At 50.6% G+C, this 19,723-nt stretch overlaps 1 protein-coding gene across 1 annotated transcript in view; it reads left to right on the top strand.

Annotated features, from left to right (window-relative positions):
• Positions 1–19,723, top strand: part of fam20cb (FAM20C golgi associated secretory pathway kinase b) — a 114,356-nt gene that overhangs the window by 51,011 nt on the left and 43,622 nt on the right. The window contains exon 3 of the mRNA XM_038819955.1: positions 3,664–3,742. Coding sequence (XP_038675883.1) covers positions 3,664–3,742 — 79 coding nt within the window. The remainder of the gene's footprint in view (positions 1–3,663; positions 3,743–19,723) is intronic.

Here is a 19,723-nt window from a genome sequence, read left to right as displayed (position 1 = left end):
AATATTAACGCCTAACATTATTAATATATAAATTGTCCGATATAAGCCGAAGTGAAGAAGCCATTGTGCTTGCAATTCCAGTTTGCCACACTCATCTTTTGGCTGCCTGTCACCAGTTAATTCAAGGTGACGTTTTCATCTCGGGCGAAGAAGCAAAGATTACTCCTTTTCCCCTCAGGTTGACTGCTAATTTCATCAGGTGCACACAATATATAATAAAAAAAATACTGTTTTAAAATTTATGAAAGCCCTGCAGCTCATCTCAGGCCTTCTGATCGCTACCCAAGGAAGGAAAGAGATTATGTACACTGGCTGGGTTCCAGAACCGGCTCGCTCTGAGGATATGAAAATCATTGTTTTGAATTGTAAAGCAGGCAGCGTCCTCATGCAAAGCAGTTTGCATTGTTAAATCAGAGGGAGGGGATGAACTCGCTTGTTCATTTTTGTTACAATGAAGCCATGTGGATGATGTGGTGCGACCCTCCCCCGCAACTCCGCGCAGTTTATCTCGCCGTTGTCTCATTGACAGATTGGGAAAAAACGGACGAGGCCCATCGGCCCATCGTTCTGCTACACAATTCAATAGTGACTGCTCCACCTCTACCCCCATCTACCTGTCTTGGTTCCGTAAACCTTAGAACCCTCCAGCGAACAGAAATCTTATCAATCCCAGTTTCCCCCAAATGCAGAGGGAGTTCCAGGTTTTCACCAGCCTTTGTGCGAAGGAATTCACCCTGACCACCTGTGGACCACCTGTGGAAGCCCTCGTTCTAATTTCAAGGCGCGATTCACCCTCAACACAAAAGAGAGGGAGAAGAGGAAAGATTAGGAGGTAGGAAGAGAAGCGAGACATGAAAGGGAGAGCCATTCCAATTTTCCCACATTCCAGAAATCTCTCGATGCTTCCTTTCACTTCACCTGAGGAATGAGCTGTGCTCCGAAAGCTCGTGTTTGAAACAAACCTGTTGGACTTTAACCTGGTGTTGTAAGACTTCTTACTGTGCTCACCCCAGTCCAACGCCGGCATCTCCACATCATCACTTCAGTGGTGATCAGTTGGGTGCTTTGGGTCCAACAGTAAAACGTAGGAAAGAGTGAACAACCCAAGCAGGGGGGAAATTCATTAAATCTGGGGCTCCTTCTCCTTAATGCAAAACATTCTGCTGCAGAGGTCAGGAAGGAAGGCCGGGATTTACCGGCCTCGTTGCGCCTGACTTGGAGGCTGGTTTAGCTCAGTTGGCTGGACAGCTGGTTCGGGATGCGCAACAAGGCCAAGAGCGTGGGTTCAATTCCCGTACCGGCTGAGGTTATTCATGAAGGCTCCGCCTTCTCAACCTTGCCCCCTCGCCTGAGGTGATCCTCAGGTTAAATCCCCACCAGGCAGCTCTCCCTGTCAAAGGGGAAAGCAGCCCATGGTCATCTGGGACTATGGCGACATGAGTTTCCTCAGGGAGAGAATTGGGGGATATCCAGAATAAGAAAGGGATAAGGGGGATGGCTAAGGAACAGATAACTGAATATATTTCCATATGATAGAGTAACGGAAACATCCCTGCTTCATGTTCTCGCTCTCTCAACCTTCCCGCTTCTTGACGGTGCACAGGTCAGATTTACATCTGTTTCTGTCGCTAATTATTCCTGGAACTGGTCTGTCGCCAGGGGCTTATAGAAACAGAGAAAATAGAAGCAGGAGGAGGCCAGTCGGCCCATCGACCCTGCTTCGCCATTCATTATGGTCATGGCTGATCATCAAGTTCAATACCCTGATCCTGCCTTCCCCCCTATGACTTGATCCCTTGAGCCCCAAGAGCAATATCGAATTCCTTCTTGAAATTACACAACGTTTTGGCCTAAACTACTTTCTGTGGCAGCGAATTCCACAGGTTCGCCACTCTCTGGCTGAAGAAATTTCTCCTCATAGCTTTCTCCTTATAGTTTGAGGGGCAGAGAGCATAGCTACACTCACACACACACACACACACCGACAAACTAAGGGGCAATTTAGCGTAGGCCATCCACCTAACCTGCACGTCTTTGGACTGTGGGAGGAAACCGGAGCACCCGGAGGAAATCCACGCAGACACGGGGAGAACGTGCAGACTCCGCACCGACAGACCACAGGCCAGAATCGAACCCGGGTCTCTGACGCCACTGCGCTGTCCTCTTCTCCATGTTAGCCCTTACTCACTGATTGTTCTTTGTTCCCCATTCCCTTCAGTCACCAAAATGACGGAAGGCTGCACCGGCCAGTCATGTACAGCAAACAGGAGTTTCATTTGTACTTGGACCCGGTTTGTAACAAAGAATCATTATACTCGAACGTAATGGTAATGAGTTGATTTTGTGACAGAATGCCTGAAGGCATGGCCACTAACACATACAGGCCTCAATTTTGACCTGTTCCCATCCAAGTAGTGTAAGCAACTGGATAGTTGCCTTCAATGGGAACTACTAACCATGTTGAGGCTGTGTCAGAGGTGAACAGCATCCCACTGGCACAGGGTTAAGTTCATAGAATCATACCGCACATAAGGAGCACTGCTGCCACTGCTGCCTCACTGCTCCAGGGACCTGGGTCCAATTCTGGCCTCGTGTGACTGTCTGTGTGGAGTTTGTACTTCCTCTCCACATGTGCGTGGGTTTCCTCCGGGTGCTCCGGTTTCCTCCCACAGTCCAAAGATGTGCAGATTAGGTGGAGTGGCCACGCTAAATTGCTCCTCAGTGTCCAAAAGGTTAGGTGGGGTTACAGGGATAGGGTGGAGGCGTGGGCTTAAATAGGGTTCTCTTTCCCAGGACCAGTGCAAACTCGATCGGCCGAATGGCCTCCTTCTGCACTGTAAATTTTATGAAAAAAAGTCAAATATAAGCAATTCCCTCTCGTATGCAATTATTAAATCTACTTCCACCGCCCATTCAGGCAGTCCATCCCAGATCACAACCAACGGCCTTAAAAGAAACTTCTCACCTTCCCTCGAGTCCTTTTGCCAATCACCTTGAATCTATTTCATCCGGTAACCGTCTCTTTTACCAGGTCTGGTTTCCCCCTCAATCGCTGTCTCAAAGCCCTTAATAATTTTGATCATCTCAATGTTAAATCACCCGCTAATCAGCCTGCTCAAAGGAGAACAATGCCAGATTCGCCACGGAACTGCTTGACAAGCAAAAGAGAAAAAAATTGAGTCATTTCCAATTTGGAACATGGCCTGAAGGGTTATATACATTCGATGCAATTTGAACCAACACTTTGCATGCTGGCCAGGGTAGGTACAGATAAGCTATTTCCTCACGTGGGGGAAATCAGGAATAAAACACCACGATCACAACATTACAGCCAGACAATTTATGGCATTAAAAGTCTGTCAGCCTTTCTCCTGCCTGAAGGCCATGTACCTTTGGGTCAATGAAAATGTCGAAGACTGAGATGAATAAATTTTCGCTTAGTGGGTGAGTCAGGGACATGGAGCAAAGGCGGGCAAATGCAATTTGAGAAATAGATTAACCATGGATGGTGGCATAGGTTCGAGAGGTTGAACGGCCTGCTCCTGTTCTTATATTGTGTCGTTCAACCAATGAAAGAAAGGGCTGATCCTTCAAATGAGGAGGTGATTTGATTAAAATACACGTTGCGTATTAATGACTTAACCACCTGTGTTTTTCTCACAGCGATGAAATCTGGAGGTACGCAGCTAAAACTCATCATGTCTTTCCAGAACTATGGGCAGACACTCTTTAAACCAATGAAGTGAGTATGTTTCTCAACTATCTTGTTCACTTCTTTGGCCAGTGGTTGCACTAGTCTATGTGTGTGAATTAACAGTAAAAACATATTCCTTTGATGTCCCGACACATTCCGATGATCTTCCAATCATTATGACCAACAATTATTTTACGGTCTTGGAGTTTCAATTTGTTTGAACAGTTTGTTCCTTAACACAACGACATTTATCTGGCAGAGTTCACATAGTGATATGTTCATAGATCATAGGATCCCGACAGTGCAGAAGGAGGATATTCGGCCCATCGAGTCTGCACCAGCCCTTGGAAAGAGCACCCGACTTAAGCCCACGCCTCCACCCTATCCCCATAACCCAGCAACCCCACCTAACCCTTTGGACACTAAGGGCAATTTATCATGGCCAATCCACCTAACCTCCACATATTTGGACAGTGGGAGGAAACCGGTTCACCCGGAGGTAACCCATGTCGACACGGGGAGAAAGTGCAAACTCCAATATGCTTCACAGCAGAATCATCAAACAAAATTTGACACTGAGCCATAGCAGGAGTCCCTCAGGCCATAATCCCAGCTGACCAAAGACTTCTTTCCCCTTTGAGGGGGAGAGCTGACTGGTGGTGATTTAACCTGAGGATCACCACGCCTCAGGCAAGGGCAAGTTTGAGATGGTGGGCCTTCATTAAGGATGCATGTAAATGCTTTGGAAGCAGTTCAGAAATTGTTTACTCGACTAATACCTGGATTGGGCGGATTGTCTTCTGAGGAAAAGTTGGCCAGGCTTGACTTGTATCGACTGGAATCAGAAAGAATAAGAAGCGACTTGATTGAAACATTTAAGATCCCGAGGGGGTCTGTGTGTGGAGAGGATGTTTCTTCTTATGGGAGATTCTAGAACTAGGGGTCACTGTATAAAATTCAAATGTTGGTCATTTACAACAGAGATGAGGAAAAATGTTGCCTCTCAGAGAGTCATGAGCCTTTGGAACTCCCTTCCTCAAAAGGCAGTGGAAGCAGAGTCTCTGAGTGTTTTCAAGGCAGCGGTAGATAAATCCTTGATAAGCAATGGGGTGAAAGGTTACCGGAAGTAGGCAGGAGGTGACAATCAGGTTAACCATGATCTTATTGAATGGTGGAGCAGGCTCAAAGGGCTGAGTGGCCTATTCCTGATCCTAATTCGTATGCTGTATGTATTTCCACTTCGCACTGTTGAGTGTTAGAGGCCCTGGGATGAGTCTTTCTGGAATTTGAGGAGTTAGGAGACGGTGGTTACGGCCAGTGACAAGATCGTCTACCTCTCATCCTGAATGTTTCCCATCCACTGGTTGCTGAAATCCATCTATCACCTCCCTCATGTCCATCTCACTGTGCGGGATTCGCTGGGTCCGTGATTGACACTCGAAGGGCTGACAAGCTGCAGCCGCGTATAAAAATAACCCCCTCCATACACACACTTATCAAAGCCAAAAGGATGGGGCAGGTTGTGCTGGAGCACCCATACAGCTGATGGGTCAGCTGGGGTCAGAGGGCACCCACTTACACAACCAAAGGCACCAGGTTTAAAGCGGGCTGTCAGCGGCCTACAGAGCCGCATGGCTACCTTGCCGGCTGCGGTAATGGTGTTGCATACCCGCCCACCCCGACCCCACAGCCCACCTCCTGGCCACCCCCTACTATTCCCCCGGCCCAGGCAGAAGCCCCCCCCCCCCACCACGCCCTCAGCCAGTGGCATGACTGTCGACAAAGTATAGCGGTGTTGGATAGTGCCCTCTCAGCAGCCACCATGCCAGGAGAGCACACGTGGACTGTGCCGTCGGGAACTCAGCCCATTGGAGGCGGAGAACCGCGGGTGAGCCCACTGATGATATGCAAACGGTGTTTAAAATACCTGGGGCGTGCAACACCGTATTCGAGGTAACAGAAAATCAAACCGATGCCTACCGCGATTTTGGTGTCGCATGCTATTCTCCGCCGGATTGCACACCCTGGTTTCGGTGATGCTAACGGCAGGACTATGAGAGTCCCATGCCATCGGGAATTCTGCCTGCTCCACGAATACACCGATTTTCGGGGGGGACGGAGAATTGGAAAACCAGCAGCAGTCTCAATTTCAGCGCCAAAACATGTCACTGAACGCGGGACGCGATTCTCCTAAATGGAGACAGAGTGTTCGCGCTGTCGTGAACGCCATCACCTTTCACGATGGCGCTAAATGGGGGCGGGCAGCACCGATTCTGGCCACCACAGGAGGCCAGCACGGCACCGCTCCAGCCTTACTTCCTGGCGCGCACTGGAGGTGGCGCCAACCCGCGCATGCGCGGTGGCCTGAATGAACGCTCCGGTCCCGACGCAACATGGCGCGGGGGTTCTGGGGCCAGACGCGCAACAAAGTAGGCCCGGAGGGGATGGAAAGATGCCGGCCCGCCGATTGGTGGGCCCCGATCGCGGGCCAGACCCCATCGGAGGCCCCCTTCCCCCCCACAGGCCGCCCCCGGCCCTTCGCGCAGAGTTCCCGCCGGCAGCGACCAGGTGTGGACGGCACCGGCGGGACTCTGCCGTTTCCACTCGGCCCGTCCGGGCTGGAGAATCGGCGGCCCCACCGCGTACAGCGGCCCTCGACCGGCGCCGCGCCAAATGCGCCGGCGCAAATGTCGCTGATTCTCCGCAACTCGGAGAATCGCGCGCCGGCGTCGGGGCGGCGTGGCGCAGTGGCGCCAATTCTCCGACCCGGCCCGGGGCTCGAAGAATCTCGCCCGCGATTTCAGTATCGGCGAACAGAGAATCCAGCGCCTTATCTTTCCGTGAGACACTCAAAAACCGCACATTAGACACTTTTTCTTCGACTATGGAGCGAACAAGTTCTATAAACTCAGCCTTTAAGTAGCACCTTTGCTAAACTGATCCCGTTACTGAGTCCCATTGCTGGTTATTCAGTTAACCACTGTCCCACTAGCCTTGTAGATTATCTCCTTCTCAGTGATGCTGAAATCTCTGTCTTCCCTTTCTAATACACACACTGAATGCTCCCCCTCTCATCTGCTGTCTTTTCTGTGCCTGGCCCTGGATCACTATCGGCAACAGTGAAGCTTTTTTACTTAAGTGTTTTTATTTCAGAATCACTGAACCTTCGATCCCTTTTAACCCATTGCTTCGGGGAATGTAAGACCTCATTGAAAATGTATATATACACACATGCACCCAAAGAAACAGAAACCTTTCGGACACAAAACTATCCAGACACCGAGGCACCAAGGTTCAGAAACATAACCTAAACGAAACGCAAACATTTTTACCTTTCTTAACACAGAAATGTACAAATTCAACTTAAAATTATGCCTTGTTCGGAACAATAGGCAGTTTTGTGCAGGAACATCCAGGCCTAATAATCATCCTGACTCATTTTGCCAATTCCCCTGGGATATGTGTGCACCTATTTCAAGTTTTATAGTCCCCATAAGTCCCTCCATTTCAATATCCAACTGTCCGCCAATTATAGCAGGATTTTGGCCTGCATTACCTTACCAGATCCTCTGTTCCATGCAGCGAGTGTGGTTTACATGAGAAAGAATAACCTGACCTTTGTTCTTTGTTTGACATTCACCAATTTGAACTTGTGCCCTCAGTTTACTGTTACTTCCTTGATGCTACACTTCAGTTTGAACTCTCCCTGTACTGTTATTTTTCACAGTACTGTGAGGGCCCTTCTTAGAGGCCTGCCCTTCAAAACTAAAAAAGCCCAATTTCCACTGGTTCTTCCTCTTAATACTGACACAGTTTCATGCCTCTGCTCTGTTCTGCCCCAGCTCTGGGGCTTGGTGGCCAGAACTTGGTACTGTGCTCAAATGGACAGCTTAGCCTAAGCACTTGCTGCTCACATCCGCCACAGTTCAGTGGGTAACGCTGTGACTGTTGTGTTTAAAGGCTGTTCAGGGTTCAAGTCCCGCTCCAAACACCTGGTCACAAATTATGGACTGACACGCCCAGGACAGTTCTGCACTGTCTAGAGATGGCATCATTTAGATAAGTGAGGATCTATCTGTCCTCTCGGGGGACAAAGAACCAATTCCATGCCATTATTTCAAAGAAGTGCAGGAGATTTCTCCCCGCTGACCTGGCCAATATTGAACCAGCAACGAACATCACTGAAACAGATCACCCAGTCATAATCACGGTGTGTATTGTGGGATCTTGCTGTGCGCAACCAGGCTGCCTCATTTCCCAACATTACAACAGTGACAAGTCGTCAAAAAGTATTTCTTTTGGCCGTTCGGCACTCTGAGACATCGCTAGATCATGAAAGGTGTCACATAAATGCAAGTCCCCCCCCCCCCCCCCCCCCCCGCCACCCATTTTCTTGAATATGGAGCGAATTCTCACCTAGACTGATCTATAATATTACATGTTCCAGTTGATGCCGGCATCTCGAACTGAAGCATCTTATTCTGGATGCGCCTGGCTTCCCAGTACAAGCACAGACTAGCCCAGTGACTTGACTCGAGTCTCAGATCATTTTGTTTCCTTTGTTTCTGTTAACTTAGTCACAATTCACTTCCCTCCGTTGCGTCCTCATCCTCCACTTGGCCGCAGTCCAAGTTATGCCTCTCTCTGCTTTAATACAATGGTCTCATGTTCACCTGAAATGAAGGTTTCCCACCTAGTCATGAAGGGGAATACAGGGCAGCGATCAGAACCCCTTACTCCTGAAACTGCTCCTGTGAAAATGAAGGCTTGTTACTCCAGACCTGCAACAAGCAAAACTTTCACAACTAACCCCCCCCCACCATTGACCTTCATATTTAGGCCATCGTGTACTTTAATGTTAACACAGGTTATCAGCCACTAGCGATAATGGAATAAGCACAGTACTCTGGGGGAGTGTTGGACTAGATTTTGCATTCAACTTTCTGGACTGGAAACTGATCCACAAACTTCTGATGCTAGGGGTGAGAGTGTGACCCACTGAACCACAGGGACCACTGACTCCATGCCCAGAGCTCACAGTGGGAGATAGGTCCAAATTGACCAAAGATGGTTACAATAGCCCATCTGTTTACAGAAATAGAACCCAGTGCGATGGCTTACAACCAGCAGGCACAGCGGAAAAAGCAGACGATAACTGAGAGAGACAGTATGTTCTTTAACAGTGTCACGTTCAGTCCAGGCAATGGAGGGGGCACAGAATCTGGAGAGTCCTTTCATATCTTGCTTGAAATCTGCCTCTGTGAAGCTGCACTCAGCTAATTGAAGTCTAATTACACCGTAGACCCTTTTGTGACACGATGATGTTTTGTTCTGGAACAACACTCAGATACAAAAGATTCTGCTGTAAGTCAGGTGCCCCAAGGGTTAGAGTGGCAAGGTGCCAAATAATGTCTCAAAATCTTAACTCTTAAGGTGCTTGGGCCAATATTTCGACACCACTCAAGCCCACATAAAAATCAGTTTTCTGGGGCAGCACGGTGGCGCAGTGGGTTAGCCCTGTTGCCTCACGGCACCGAGATCCCAGGTTCGATCCCGGCTGTGGGTCACTGTTCGTGTGGAGTTTACACATTCTCCCCGTGTCTGCGTGGGTTTCGACCCCACAACCCAAAAGATGTGCAGACTAGGTGGATTGGCCACACTAAATTGCCCCTTAATTGGAAAAAATGAATTGGGTACTCTAAATTTATATATTTTTTTTAATTAGTTTTCTGCCTAACGTCATTAGTATTTGGAATTGAGTACTGATTCATATGACCCCCTACCGTTAGGAGACATTGCAGGTAAAATGGGCCAAGCAGCAGGGCTGCTCAGGCCTGAGGCCAGCCTGAAATTGAGCCTCAGGGCTCATTTTGATCATTTGGGCGAGTTGCCACAGATCGCTCGCCCGCCATTTTTGAAAGTGTGGGCTGCTTGCCTATCGAGCAGAGCCCCTCAATTTGGAGAGCACCCACTGCCACTGGGTGAGCTACACTGCCTGGAGGAGCACTCCAGATCATCCTGGCTCTCCGTGAATTGAAGCAAAATAATCATTTTATTCAATGTTCAGTGGTTGGGAAGGACCACCTGCAGCGTGGACGACCTGGCTTGTCCCGCTCGCGACAGTCCGATTTTCCAGAGGGATCCTGAAAGAGGCATTAGGCCCCTCGTGTCTGTTTTAGGTGGCCATCCCTGTTGCCTGAAAAAAGGCCTGCTCCAAACTCAGAGAACATTATTCAGAGGTCCTTGGGGCGCACGATATTGCCGCCTGGAAATTGGGCTTCATTGCACCTGTTTTACACCGGGCGGTGGGGGGGAGTGGAACATATTCAGGCCGCTATCAAGGTACCGGAATATGGAGTTCCATTGGGCGCCCGGCGGCCACCTTGATTTTCAGCTGAAGTGTGATTCTCCGCCCGATCGTGATTCGCAATTCCGGCGTCGCTGGGCAGAGATTCCCGCCCTTTATATACGCACACAAAATCCAAGTAAATGTACTTCACACAGATATTTACACTGCAAACATCAGCCAGCATTCCGTAACTAAGTAAGGCACCCACAATGATCAGAAGAACCTCACGCACTCTGCTTTTTGTCTTACCATTTAGTCAAAAACGAAACACAAGAGAAGGTTAAAGTCCACAATTGTACCTTCTGTGAATGGGGATTGGGATCAAAGACTTAACAATCATGTCTATTGTCATTTGTATCTAATAATTAAGGATCAGTTTAGCTACAACTGGAATCCTAATTAGCTACATGTGGCTACTGGTGAATGCACTGAATAACTTAAGAACAGAACAGGAACCAGTGTAAGCTATTTGGCCAGTCAAGTCTGCTGCCACACAGCATAGAACTAAAAGAACCCCTGCTTTGTAGACGGAGACCATTCGGCCTATCGAGCCAGCACCGACCCGTAGAAAGAGGGTCACTCCCCCGCCCTAGCCCCGTCACCCTGCCTAACCTGAACATCTTTGGACACTCGGGCAATTTAGCATGCTCAATCCACCAAAACTGCACATGGTTGGGAAGAAACCGGAGCAAAACCACACAGGCACTGGAGAATGTGCAAACTCCACACACACAGATATCCTAGGCCAGAATCAAACCCGGGCCCCTGGCGATGTGAGGCAGCAGTGCTGACCACTGCGCCACCCCTGCTGTGTAATGGTTCCCCATTGCACTCGTATCGCAGATCTACTGTAATTGAAGCCTGGGTCTGGAGCCAGGGCCCCACCCTGATCGTATAGTCAATTCTCAGGCCTGACACTACAGGAAGGTGGGAGGAGTCCCTCTGAAGCAAGTGGCCTTTCTCCATTTCATTTCAGACTCCCCTTGGGCCTTTATTTTTGGTCTGGCCTCCTCAAGCTTAGTATCACTGCATAACCAAATGCTGCACCTGCAAGGGTGCTGGATTCCCAATCGAATACTTGCAGGGAATCATGGGGCCCTGTACTGCCTGTGGTTCACCCACTGATTTAAATAGAGCAAACTCCCAACTAATGGCAATGGCTCTCTGGCATAGACCTCATCTAATATGGTGCATGGTGTGGCACTGTGTACAATTTCTAGCTGATACCTGTTAAATTCATTTCATACTAAGGGCGCGATTCTCCGACCCCCACGCCGGGTGGGAGAATCACAGGAGTGCCGGACAATTCCCGCCACGCTGCCCTGGCACCCGCACGCGATTCTCCCACCCACCCCCCCCCCCCAAAAATGGCGTGCCGCGTTTCACGACAGGCCGCTTGGAGAATCGCCGCTCGCCGTTTCTAACAGGCGAGTGGTGATTCTCCGGCCCGGATGGGCCGAGCGGCCTGCGCAATCCAACGGGTTCACGTCGGCGCCAACCACACCTGGTCGCTGCCGGCGTGAACAGCGCGCGAACGCTGCGTGTGCGGCCTGTGGGGGGGGGGAGGGAGGATCGAGCACCAGGGGGGTGCTCAGGAGGGGTCTGGCCCGTGATCGGTGCCCACCGGGCTGGCATCTCTAAAGAACGCACTCTTTTTCCTCCGCCGCCCCGCATGATCACTCCGACATGTCTTGCGGGGCGCCCACGGGGAAGACGGCAACCGCGCATGCGCGGGTGATGTCATTTAAGCGCCGCCGGCCACGTAATTTACACGGCGCCAAGGCCTGACGCACAAAATTGATGCGGCGCTGCTCCTAGCCCCCTGGGGGTGGGAGAATAGGGGCGAGGAGCGGCCTCCAACGCCGGAGTGAAACACTCCGGTTTTCACTCCAGCGTCGGCACTTTGTCTCCCGTTGGGAGAATTTCGCCCTAAATCTGTCAGTAAGTCATCATTGCACAAAGCCCAGAGAAGAGCCTTCCCCTTTAAGGTCACCTGGAACACAATTGCTTCAAACCTACATGCAGCAGAAACACCGTGTGTATATAGCATGATTAGTATAGAAAAAAACATTCCAAGGCATTTCACAGAGGAATAATCAGATAAATGTGACACCGAGTCATGTAACAAATATTAGGACATGTGGCCAAACGCCTGATCCAAGAGGTAAAGATTTAGGGAACACGAGGGGGAGAGGTTAATGGAGGGAACTCCAGAGCTTGGGGCCCAGGCAGCTGAAGGTAGAGCTGCAAAGGATGGAGCAAAGGGAATCGGGGATTTGCGAGGAGGCCAGAATTGAATGAGCACAGCGACCGGAAAAGGTCTGGAGGGAGTTACAGAGATAGGAAGCAGCGAAGTGACTTGAACATAATCCAGACATTGCTGGACGAGGAGGCCATCACCAGCGAGAAAAGGGCTGAATGGGACTTGGTGTAAATTTAGATACAAAGAGCAGAGTTTTGTTCTGTGGTCTGTGATAAAAGGGCCTGGCCATTATTTTCCAGATGTTCTTTGATGGAAAGCATGCAACTTTTGAAATCCGCAAACAACACTCATAGCTCGCAATGTTAGTAATGTATGGCGCACAGCTGCACAGTGGTTAGCACTGCTGCCTCACAGCGGGCGGGACCCGGGTTCAATCCCACCCTCGGGCGACCGTCCGTGTGGAGTTTGCACTTTCTCCCCGTATCTGCGTGCGTTTCCTCCGGGTGCTCCGGGTTCCTGCCACAGTTCACGAAGGTGTACAGGTTAGGTGGCTTGGTCATGCTGAATTGCCCCTTAGTGCCCCAGAGATGTGCAGGTTAGGTGGGGTTAGGGTGGAGGTGTGGACCTAGGTGGGGTGTTGTTTCCGAGGGTTGGTGCAGACTAGATGGGCAGAGTAGACTCCTTCTAAAAAGGGATATATTTTCCATCAATCTGTAATCACAATTCAGAGTGAACAACTAACTCAACAGCTTCCCATGAATATTTCAACCAGCATTTCATTATTCTTGGCACTTTTAGGTCTTTCAAAAATACTCCTCATTTGCACCACGTGTTACTAATTTTTGGAAGAAGGGTGTGGAAATAGCTTGTGGATTGCCCAGTGGCTCGGTAGGCAGTAGTTAGCAGTGTCAGCTGTGGTTCAGTGCACAGCTCCATCCTGTGAGTCAGGAGGTTGTGGGTTCAAGCCCAGTCTGGAGACTTGAGCACAACAGTCGGGGCTGACGTTCCCAGTGTGGCACGGAGGGAGTTCTGCACTGGCGTCATGAGATGGGATGTGGAATCGAGGTCCCATCTGCCTCTCAGGGCCGATATAAAAGAGTCCTTGGTGCTTTCTTGAACGGGAGCAGCAGAGTTCTCCCAGGACCTTTTGTGCCAATCCCTCTCCTTCAATCAACATCACAAACACAGATTACCTGGTCATTGCTCTGTGTGGGAGTTCGCTGAGTGTAAATCAGTTGCCATGTTCCTGACATAACAACAGGGTCTATACTTCAAAAAATATGTCAATGGCTATAAAACAGTTTGAGATGTCTGAAGGGCACTCAGGAAATGCATGTCCTTTTTTTTGATTTGGCATTGGATCAGGTATTAGAAACTCACAGGGTAAAAATACACTGATCTGTGCTGGGCTGGCTGATCACAACCTCGGGCCACTTTGCTTCAGCACCATTCCACTCTGTTCCCCCCTCCCCTCCCACCATCACCCCTGCCAGTTGAGGGAGGGGAATGAGACAGGGCTCTTGCCCCTGATGTAATGCAATGTAGTGTAGGCACAGGTGGCGAGAGTACAGATCCAGGCATGTCAACAATTACCCACTTCCTCTCATCTTCTGTTCATGGGTGGCGATGGTCGGTATTGAGAGGTGGCTTCTGAATGAGGGTGGGGCCAAATGGTGTGGGAGGGAGAGGGTGAGGAGGAGTTCGGGTGAGTGTCTGGCCCTTGAATGACTCCTACAGGACTGATCTTGGCTGTGGTGGTCAACCCCATTCTGGTCAAACAGCCTACTTGCACTCACTAGCTTGCTTCATGCTTGAATGGCTGCTTGCCTGATCTCCTGGGGGTGTTGTCAATCTGTAGCAAACTTCAAGAGGGGAGTTAATCACTAATTCACCAAATAATTTAATGATGTTGAATACGGACATCTGTTCAGTACTATGAGAAGCATCAATGATCTGCTTATCATCTCAAAGACTTTAAACTACAGTCAAGGATAAGCAGGTGATAGGATTACCGATGGTCATTAAATCAGAGAATCATAGAATAGAATCATAAAATTTACAGTGCAGAAGGAGGCCATTCGGCCCATTGAGTCTGCACCAGCTCTTGGAAAGAGCACCCTACCCAAGCCCACACCTCCACCCTATCCCCATAACCCAGTAACCCCACCCAACACCCATCTGTGAATCACACACAGGGACAGAATGCAGTAATGATTGACCTCTGCCCTGTTCGATAAAAGGTGGGAATGGTTACCACTCGAGCCCCCTGTACACTTCATTTGTACGGGAGCATTGGTGAGACCACATTTGGAGTACAGTGTACAGTATTAGTCTCCTTACTTAAGGGAAGACTTAAATGTGCTGGCAGCAATTCAGAGAAGGTTTACTCGACTAATGCCGGGAATGGATGGGTTGTCTCACGAGGAACTGTTGGGACAGACTAAGCTTGTATCCGCTGGAGTTGAGAAGAGTAAGAGGTGACTTGATTGAAACACATAAGATCCTGAGGGGTCTTGACAGGGTGGATGTGAAGAGGATGTTTCCTTCTTGTGGGAGAATCTAGAACTAGGGGTCAGAGTCCTGCAATCTCTCACCATTTAGGACAGAGATGAGGAGAATCTTTTTCTCTCAGACTGTGAAATTCTCTTCCTCAAAGGCAATGGAAACACAGTGCTTGAATATTTTCAGGGCAGAGGTAAGCAAGGGGGCGAAAGGTTATCAGGGGGTAGACAGAAATGTGGGGTTGGGTTTACAATCAGATCAGCCACGATCATATTGAATGGCGGGGCAGGCCCGAGGGGCCTACTCCTGCTCCTAATCCGTATGTGCGTATTCCCCTGTTTTACAAATAATCTGACAAACGTCATATTAGTACTGTACCACCTTCCCTGAAAAAGGTGAAGGGTTATCACCGAAGTCCTGACACAGTGGAGAGATGCTGCGGTAGTAAACTCGGGAGCTTTGCAAGCAGAAGCTGATGGCCTCAGCTAGGCCCAGATTTCCAGCTGGTGGCTGTGGTCAACTATCATGGTTATTACAATCATCCTTTGCAGGCAATCACATTAAAACAAAGTTGATGCATTGAAAGAAAGCACAGAGCGTAACTTTGCTAAAATGTTATCTCTTTGGTGGATTAAACAGCACTTTAATTAAGCTATAGCATTTGATAAATGGCAGCTTCCAATTGTCTAGTGCAACATAATAGGCATTTATTCTCAGCAATTCAATTAAATTATGCAAAATGCCTGGCAATGTGATGGGTTTTGTTCAATTCAAATTGCCCATTTATAACCAGTGGTGTGCTATTAGGAGAAGGCCAGCTCCCAGAGTACAAACCGAGCCTGTTTAATGGTATCTTTGGTCACGGAGAAGGCTCAGAATTTTCGTCTCACTGCACCCAGGTTTCCGACGATCATTTCTGACAGAACTTTGTTTGATTCTGGGCCATGGGGGAAAGAATCACAGACATTCTGACTATGCTTCACACATACTCTAGGCCTTTGGGAGGTAGCAACGTAGAAATGGGAGCAGGTGTAGGCCCTGACATTCAACATGATCGCGGCTGATCATCTTATCTCAACGCCGTACCCCTAAACTCTCCCCATAGCCTTTGACACCTTTAGAACCGAGAAATCTATCTATTTCCTTCTGAAATATATTCAGACATTTTGCCTGCACAGCCTTCTGTGGTCGAGAATTCCTCTGGCTCACCACCCTTTGACTGAAGAAATTTCTCCTCATCTCAGTCCTAAATGGCCAACCGCTCTCCCCTCTGAGTCAGAGATTGTGGGTGTGAGTCCCACAGCAGAGACTTGAGCACAAACAATGAAGCTGATGCTGCAGTGCAGTGCTGAAGGTGTGCTGTTGGAGATGCCATCATTTCGACACAAAGTCAATTTAAGTCCCATCTGCCCCTTTCCTTTGGACTCGAGATCCCAGGGCACCATTTCACAGAGGAGCAGGCGAGTCTCCCCCAGTGTCTGGGCTGCTATATAGCCCTGAATCAATATCAGAAATACACAGAGCGGCATGTTCTGCACCGGGACGCACGGAATGCGTTCCCGATGTGATGGAGGATCGGGTGTGGGGGGAAAATCGGGATCGGCGCCGGGTGCTCCGACCCCCCCATTTACGGCGTGAAGGAGGTCCACGATAAGTGCCGGCAGGCGGATGTGAATAAATGCAATTAATGACCCATTTGCATCTATTTAGCGGGCCCGGTGCCCTATGTTCCAGCCTCCCGTGTTTCTCCCGGCCCCATGGAGAAACCACGTGGGCGTGGATCATGTGTTTTTTACCAGTATGGCCCTACGTGGTGGGCCTCGTGGTGGGTCACGCTGGTAGAGACCATCCAAGGGCCTCAGCGCCCCAACAATGCACTGCCTGCCCATGCATCCTCTACCAAACCCTCCTCCCCACAAACCTCCCCCAAACTGGGATCCATATAATAAGGGGGACCCCCCCCACAGGGACCCCTGTAATAGGGGGACCCCCCCACAGGGACCCCTGTAATAGGGGGACCCCCCACAGGGAGCCCTGTAATAGGGGGACTCCCCACAGAGCCCCTTTAATAGGGAGACCCCCACAGGGACCCCTGTAATAGGGGGACCCCCCACAGGGACCTCTGTAATATGGGAACCTCCCACAGGGAGCCCTGTAATAGAGAGACCCACTCAGGGATCCCTGTAATAGGGGGGCTCCCCACAGTGCCCCTTTAATAGGGAGACCCCCACAGGGACCCCTGCAATAGGGGGACCCCCCACAGGGTCCTCTGTAATATGGGGACCTCCCACAGGGAGCCCTGTAATAGAGAGACCCATTCAGGGATCCCTGTAATAGGGGGGCTCCCCACAGTGCCCCTTTAATAGGGAAACCCCCACAGGGATCCCTGTAATGGGGGAGGCGGGGGGGATCACAGGGATCCCTGTAATAGAGAGACCCACTCAGGGATCCCTGTAATGGGGGAGGGGGGGAACACAGGGATCCCTGTAATAGAGAGACCCACTCAGGGATCCCTGTAATGGGGGAGGGGAGCGCACAGGGATCCCTGTAATAGAGAGACCCACTCAGGGATCCCTGTAATGGGGGGGGGGGGGGGGGGGGGGGTGGAGCACAGGGATCCCTGTAATAGGGACACCCCAATAGGGACCCCTGTAAAAGGGGGACACCCCCACAGGTACTCCCTGCCTAAGAAATCCAGTTTCATGGTAACGTTGGAAATCCCACTGACAAGCGGCAGGGAGACGGAAGCCCACCCCCAGCGAATGGCGCACGCTGAGAATCACCGGCTGACAGATTGGAGAATCCCACACAACCTCTCCACATCCACCCTGTCAATACCCCTCAGGATCTTAAAGGTTTTGATCAAGTCGCGTCTTGCTCTTCTAACCTCTAGTGGATACAAACCTAACTTCTCCAGCCTTTCCTAATAAGACAACTTGCCCATTCCTGGTATTAGTCCAGTAAATCATCCCTGAGCGCCTTTCAACATCGTTCCTTAAAGAAAGAGACCAACACTCACCAAAACTATAGTTCTTCACTCAGTCAGGCAGAGGACAGACAAAGCCCATCAAATCCGATACCTCTAGACTGTTGGATCAGAGCCAAGATGGCAGCAAACACGAAGAGAGCAACTCATCACTGAGTGCAGCTGGATGCAGAATATGAACTTTGGAATTTGATGAGTGATTGAATTTTAAGGGTTAATCTCCTTCGGAAATACCTGGTTTGCATTTGACATTTAACTACAATTTACTGCTTGTTTCATTTCAGTTGTAGTCAGGGATAAGAAAGATTCCTTTGGCCAAGAGTCATCCAGACTCAAAACATTAGCTCTGTTCCTTCTCCACAGATCGTGTCAGACCTGCTGAGATTGTCCAGCATTTTCTGTTTTTGTTTCAGATTCCAACATCCGCTGTAATTTGCTTTTATATAAGAAAGATCCTTCCTGGAGAGGAAGCCACCTTTGGTTAATCAGGCAGCTAATTTGGACTGCTTCCTTTAACCACTGGTGCTCGGTAGAACTTCAGCTCATATAAATACAGGCAGTCTTGTGAAGTGTGCAAAGGGAGCAAGCCTGAAGATGACAGGCGGAATTCCCCCCCCCCCGCCCCCCACATCGGGTGGGAGAATCGGCGGGGCGCCGGGCGAGTCCCGCCACGCCGACCCGGCACCCGCACGCGATTCTCCCACCCCCCCCCAAACCGGCGCGGCGAGATTCACGGCTGGCCGCTGGGAGAATTGGCGCTCGTCGTTTGTAACGGGCGAGCGCCGATTCTCTGGCCCGGATGGGCCGAGTGGCCTGCCCAACACGACAGGTTCCCGCCGGCGCCGTTCACACCTGGTCGCTGCCGGCAGGAACTGCGCGGAAACGCTGCGGGGGCAGCCTCTGGGGGGGGGGGGGGGGGGGTTCCTGCACAGGGGGGGGCCTCTGATGGGGTCTGGCCCGCGATCGGGGCCCACCGATCAGCGGGCCGACCTCTCTAAAGGAGGACCTCCTTTCCTCCGCTGCCCCGCAAGATCGGGCGTGGGCCATCTTCTTGCGGGGAGGCCTCGGGGAGGATGGCAACCGCGCATGTGCGGGTTGGCGCCGGCCAATCCGCGCATCCGCGCGTGACTTCATGTACGTGACGCCGGCCGTGTCATTTACGCGCTGCCACTTTTTATGCGGTGCCAAGGCCCAGCGCGTGTATAATACACAACGCCGCTCCTAGCCCCCCGGGGGCCAGAGAATAGGGGGCTGGGAGCGGGCTCCGTCGCCGGAGTGAAGCACTCTGGTTTTCACTCCGGCGTCGGGGCTTTGTCTCCATTTCGGAGAATCGCGCCCGACAGCTCACTGCTGAGTGGGAACTTGGTGAGTAAGGGAATTCTGTGCAGTGAGGGAACTTGGTGAGTAAGGGAATTCGGTGCAGTGAGGGAATTTGGTGAGTAAGGGAATTTGGTGAGGTGAGGGAATTTGGTGAGGTGAGGGAATTCGGTGCAGTGAGGGAATTCGGTGCAGTGAGGGAATTCGGTGCAGTGAGGGAATTTGGTGAGTAAGGGAATTTGGTGAGGTGAGGGAATTTGGTGCAGTGAGGGAATTCGGTGCAGTGAGGGAATTTGGTAAGGGAATTCGGTGCAGTGAGGGAATTCGGTGCAGTGAGGGAATTCGGTGCAGTGAGGGAATTCTGTGCAGTGAGGGAACTTGGTGAGTAAGGGAATTCGGTGCAGTGAGGGAATTTGGTGAGTAAGGGAATTCGGTGCAGTGAGGGAATTTGGTGAGTAAGGGAATTTGGTGAGGTGAGGGAATTCGGTGCAGTGAGGGAATTCGGTGCAGTGAGGGAATTCGGTGCAGTGAGGGAATTTGGTAAGGGAATTCGGTGCAGTGAGGGAATCCGGTCCGCCTTACATCCTGGCACAGACTGTGGGCGGCGTCACCGCGCATGGCGGTAGACTCACGGAACACTCCGGCCCTGACGCAACATGGCGCAGGGGTTCT

Source organism: Scyliorhinus canicula, chromosome 15 (assembly GCF_902713615.1).
Source record: "Scyliorhinus canicula chromosome 15, sScyCan1.1, whole genome shotgun sequence".
NCBI classification, from domain to species: domain Eukaryota; kingdom Metazoa; phylum Chordata; class Chondrichthyes; order Carcharhiniformes; family Scyliorhinidae; genus Scyliorhinus; species Scyliorhinus canicula.
This window is presented reverse-complemented; position numbering and strand designations above follow the sequence as displayed.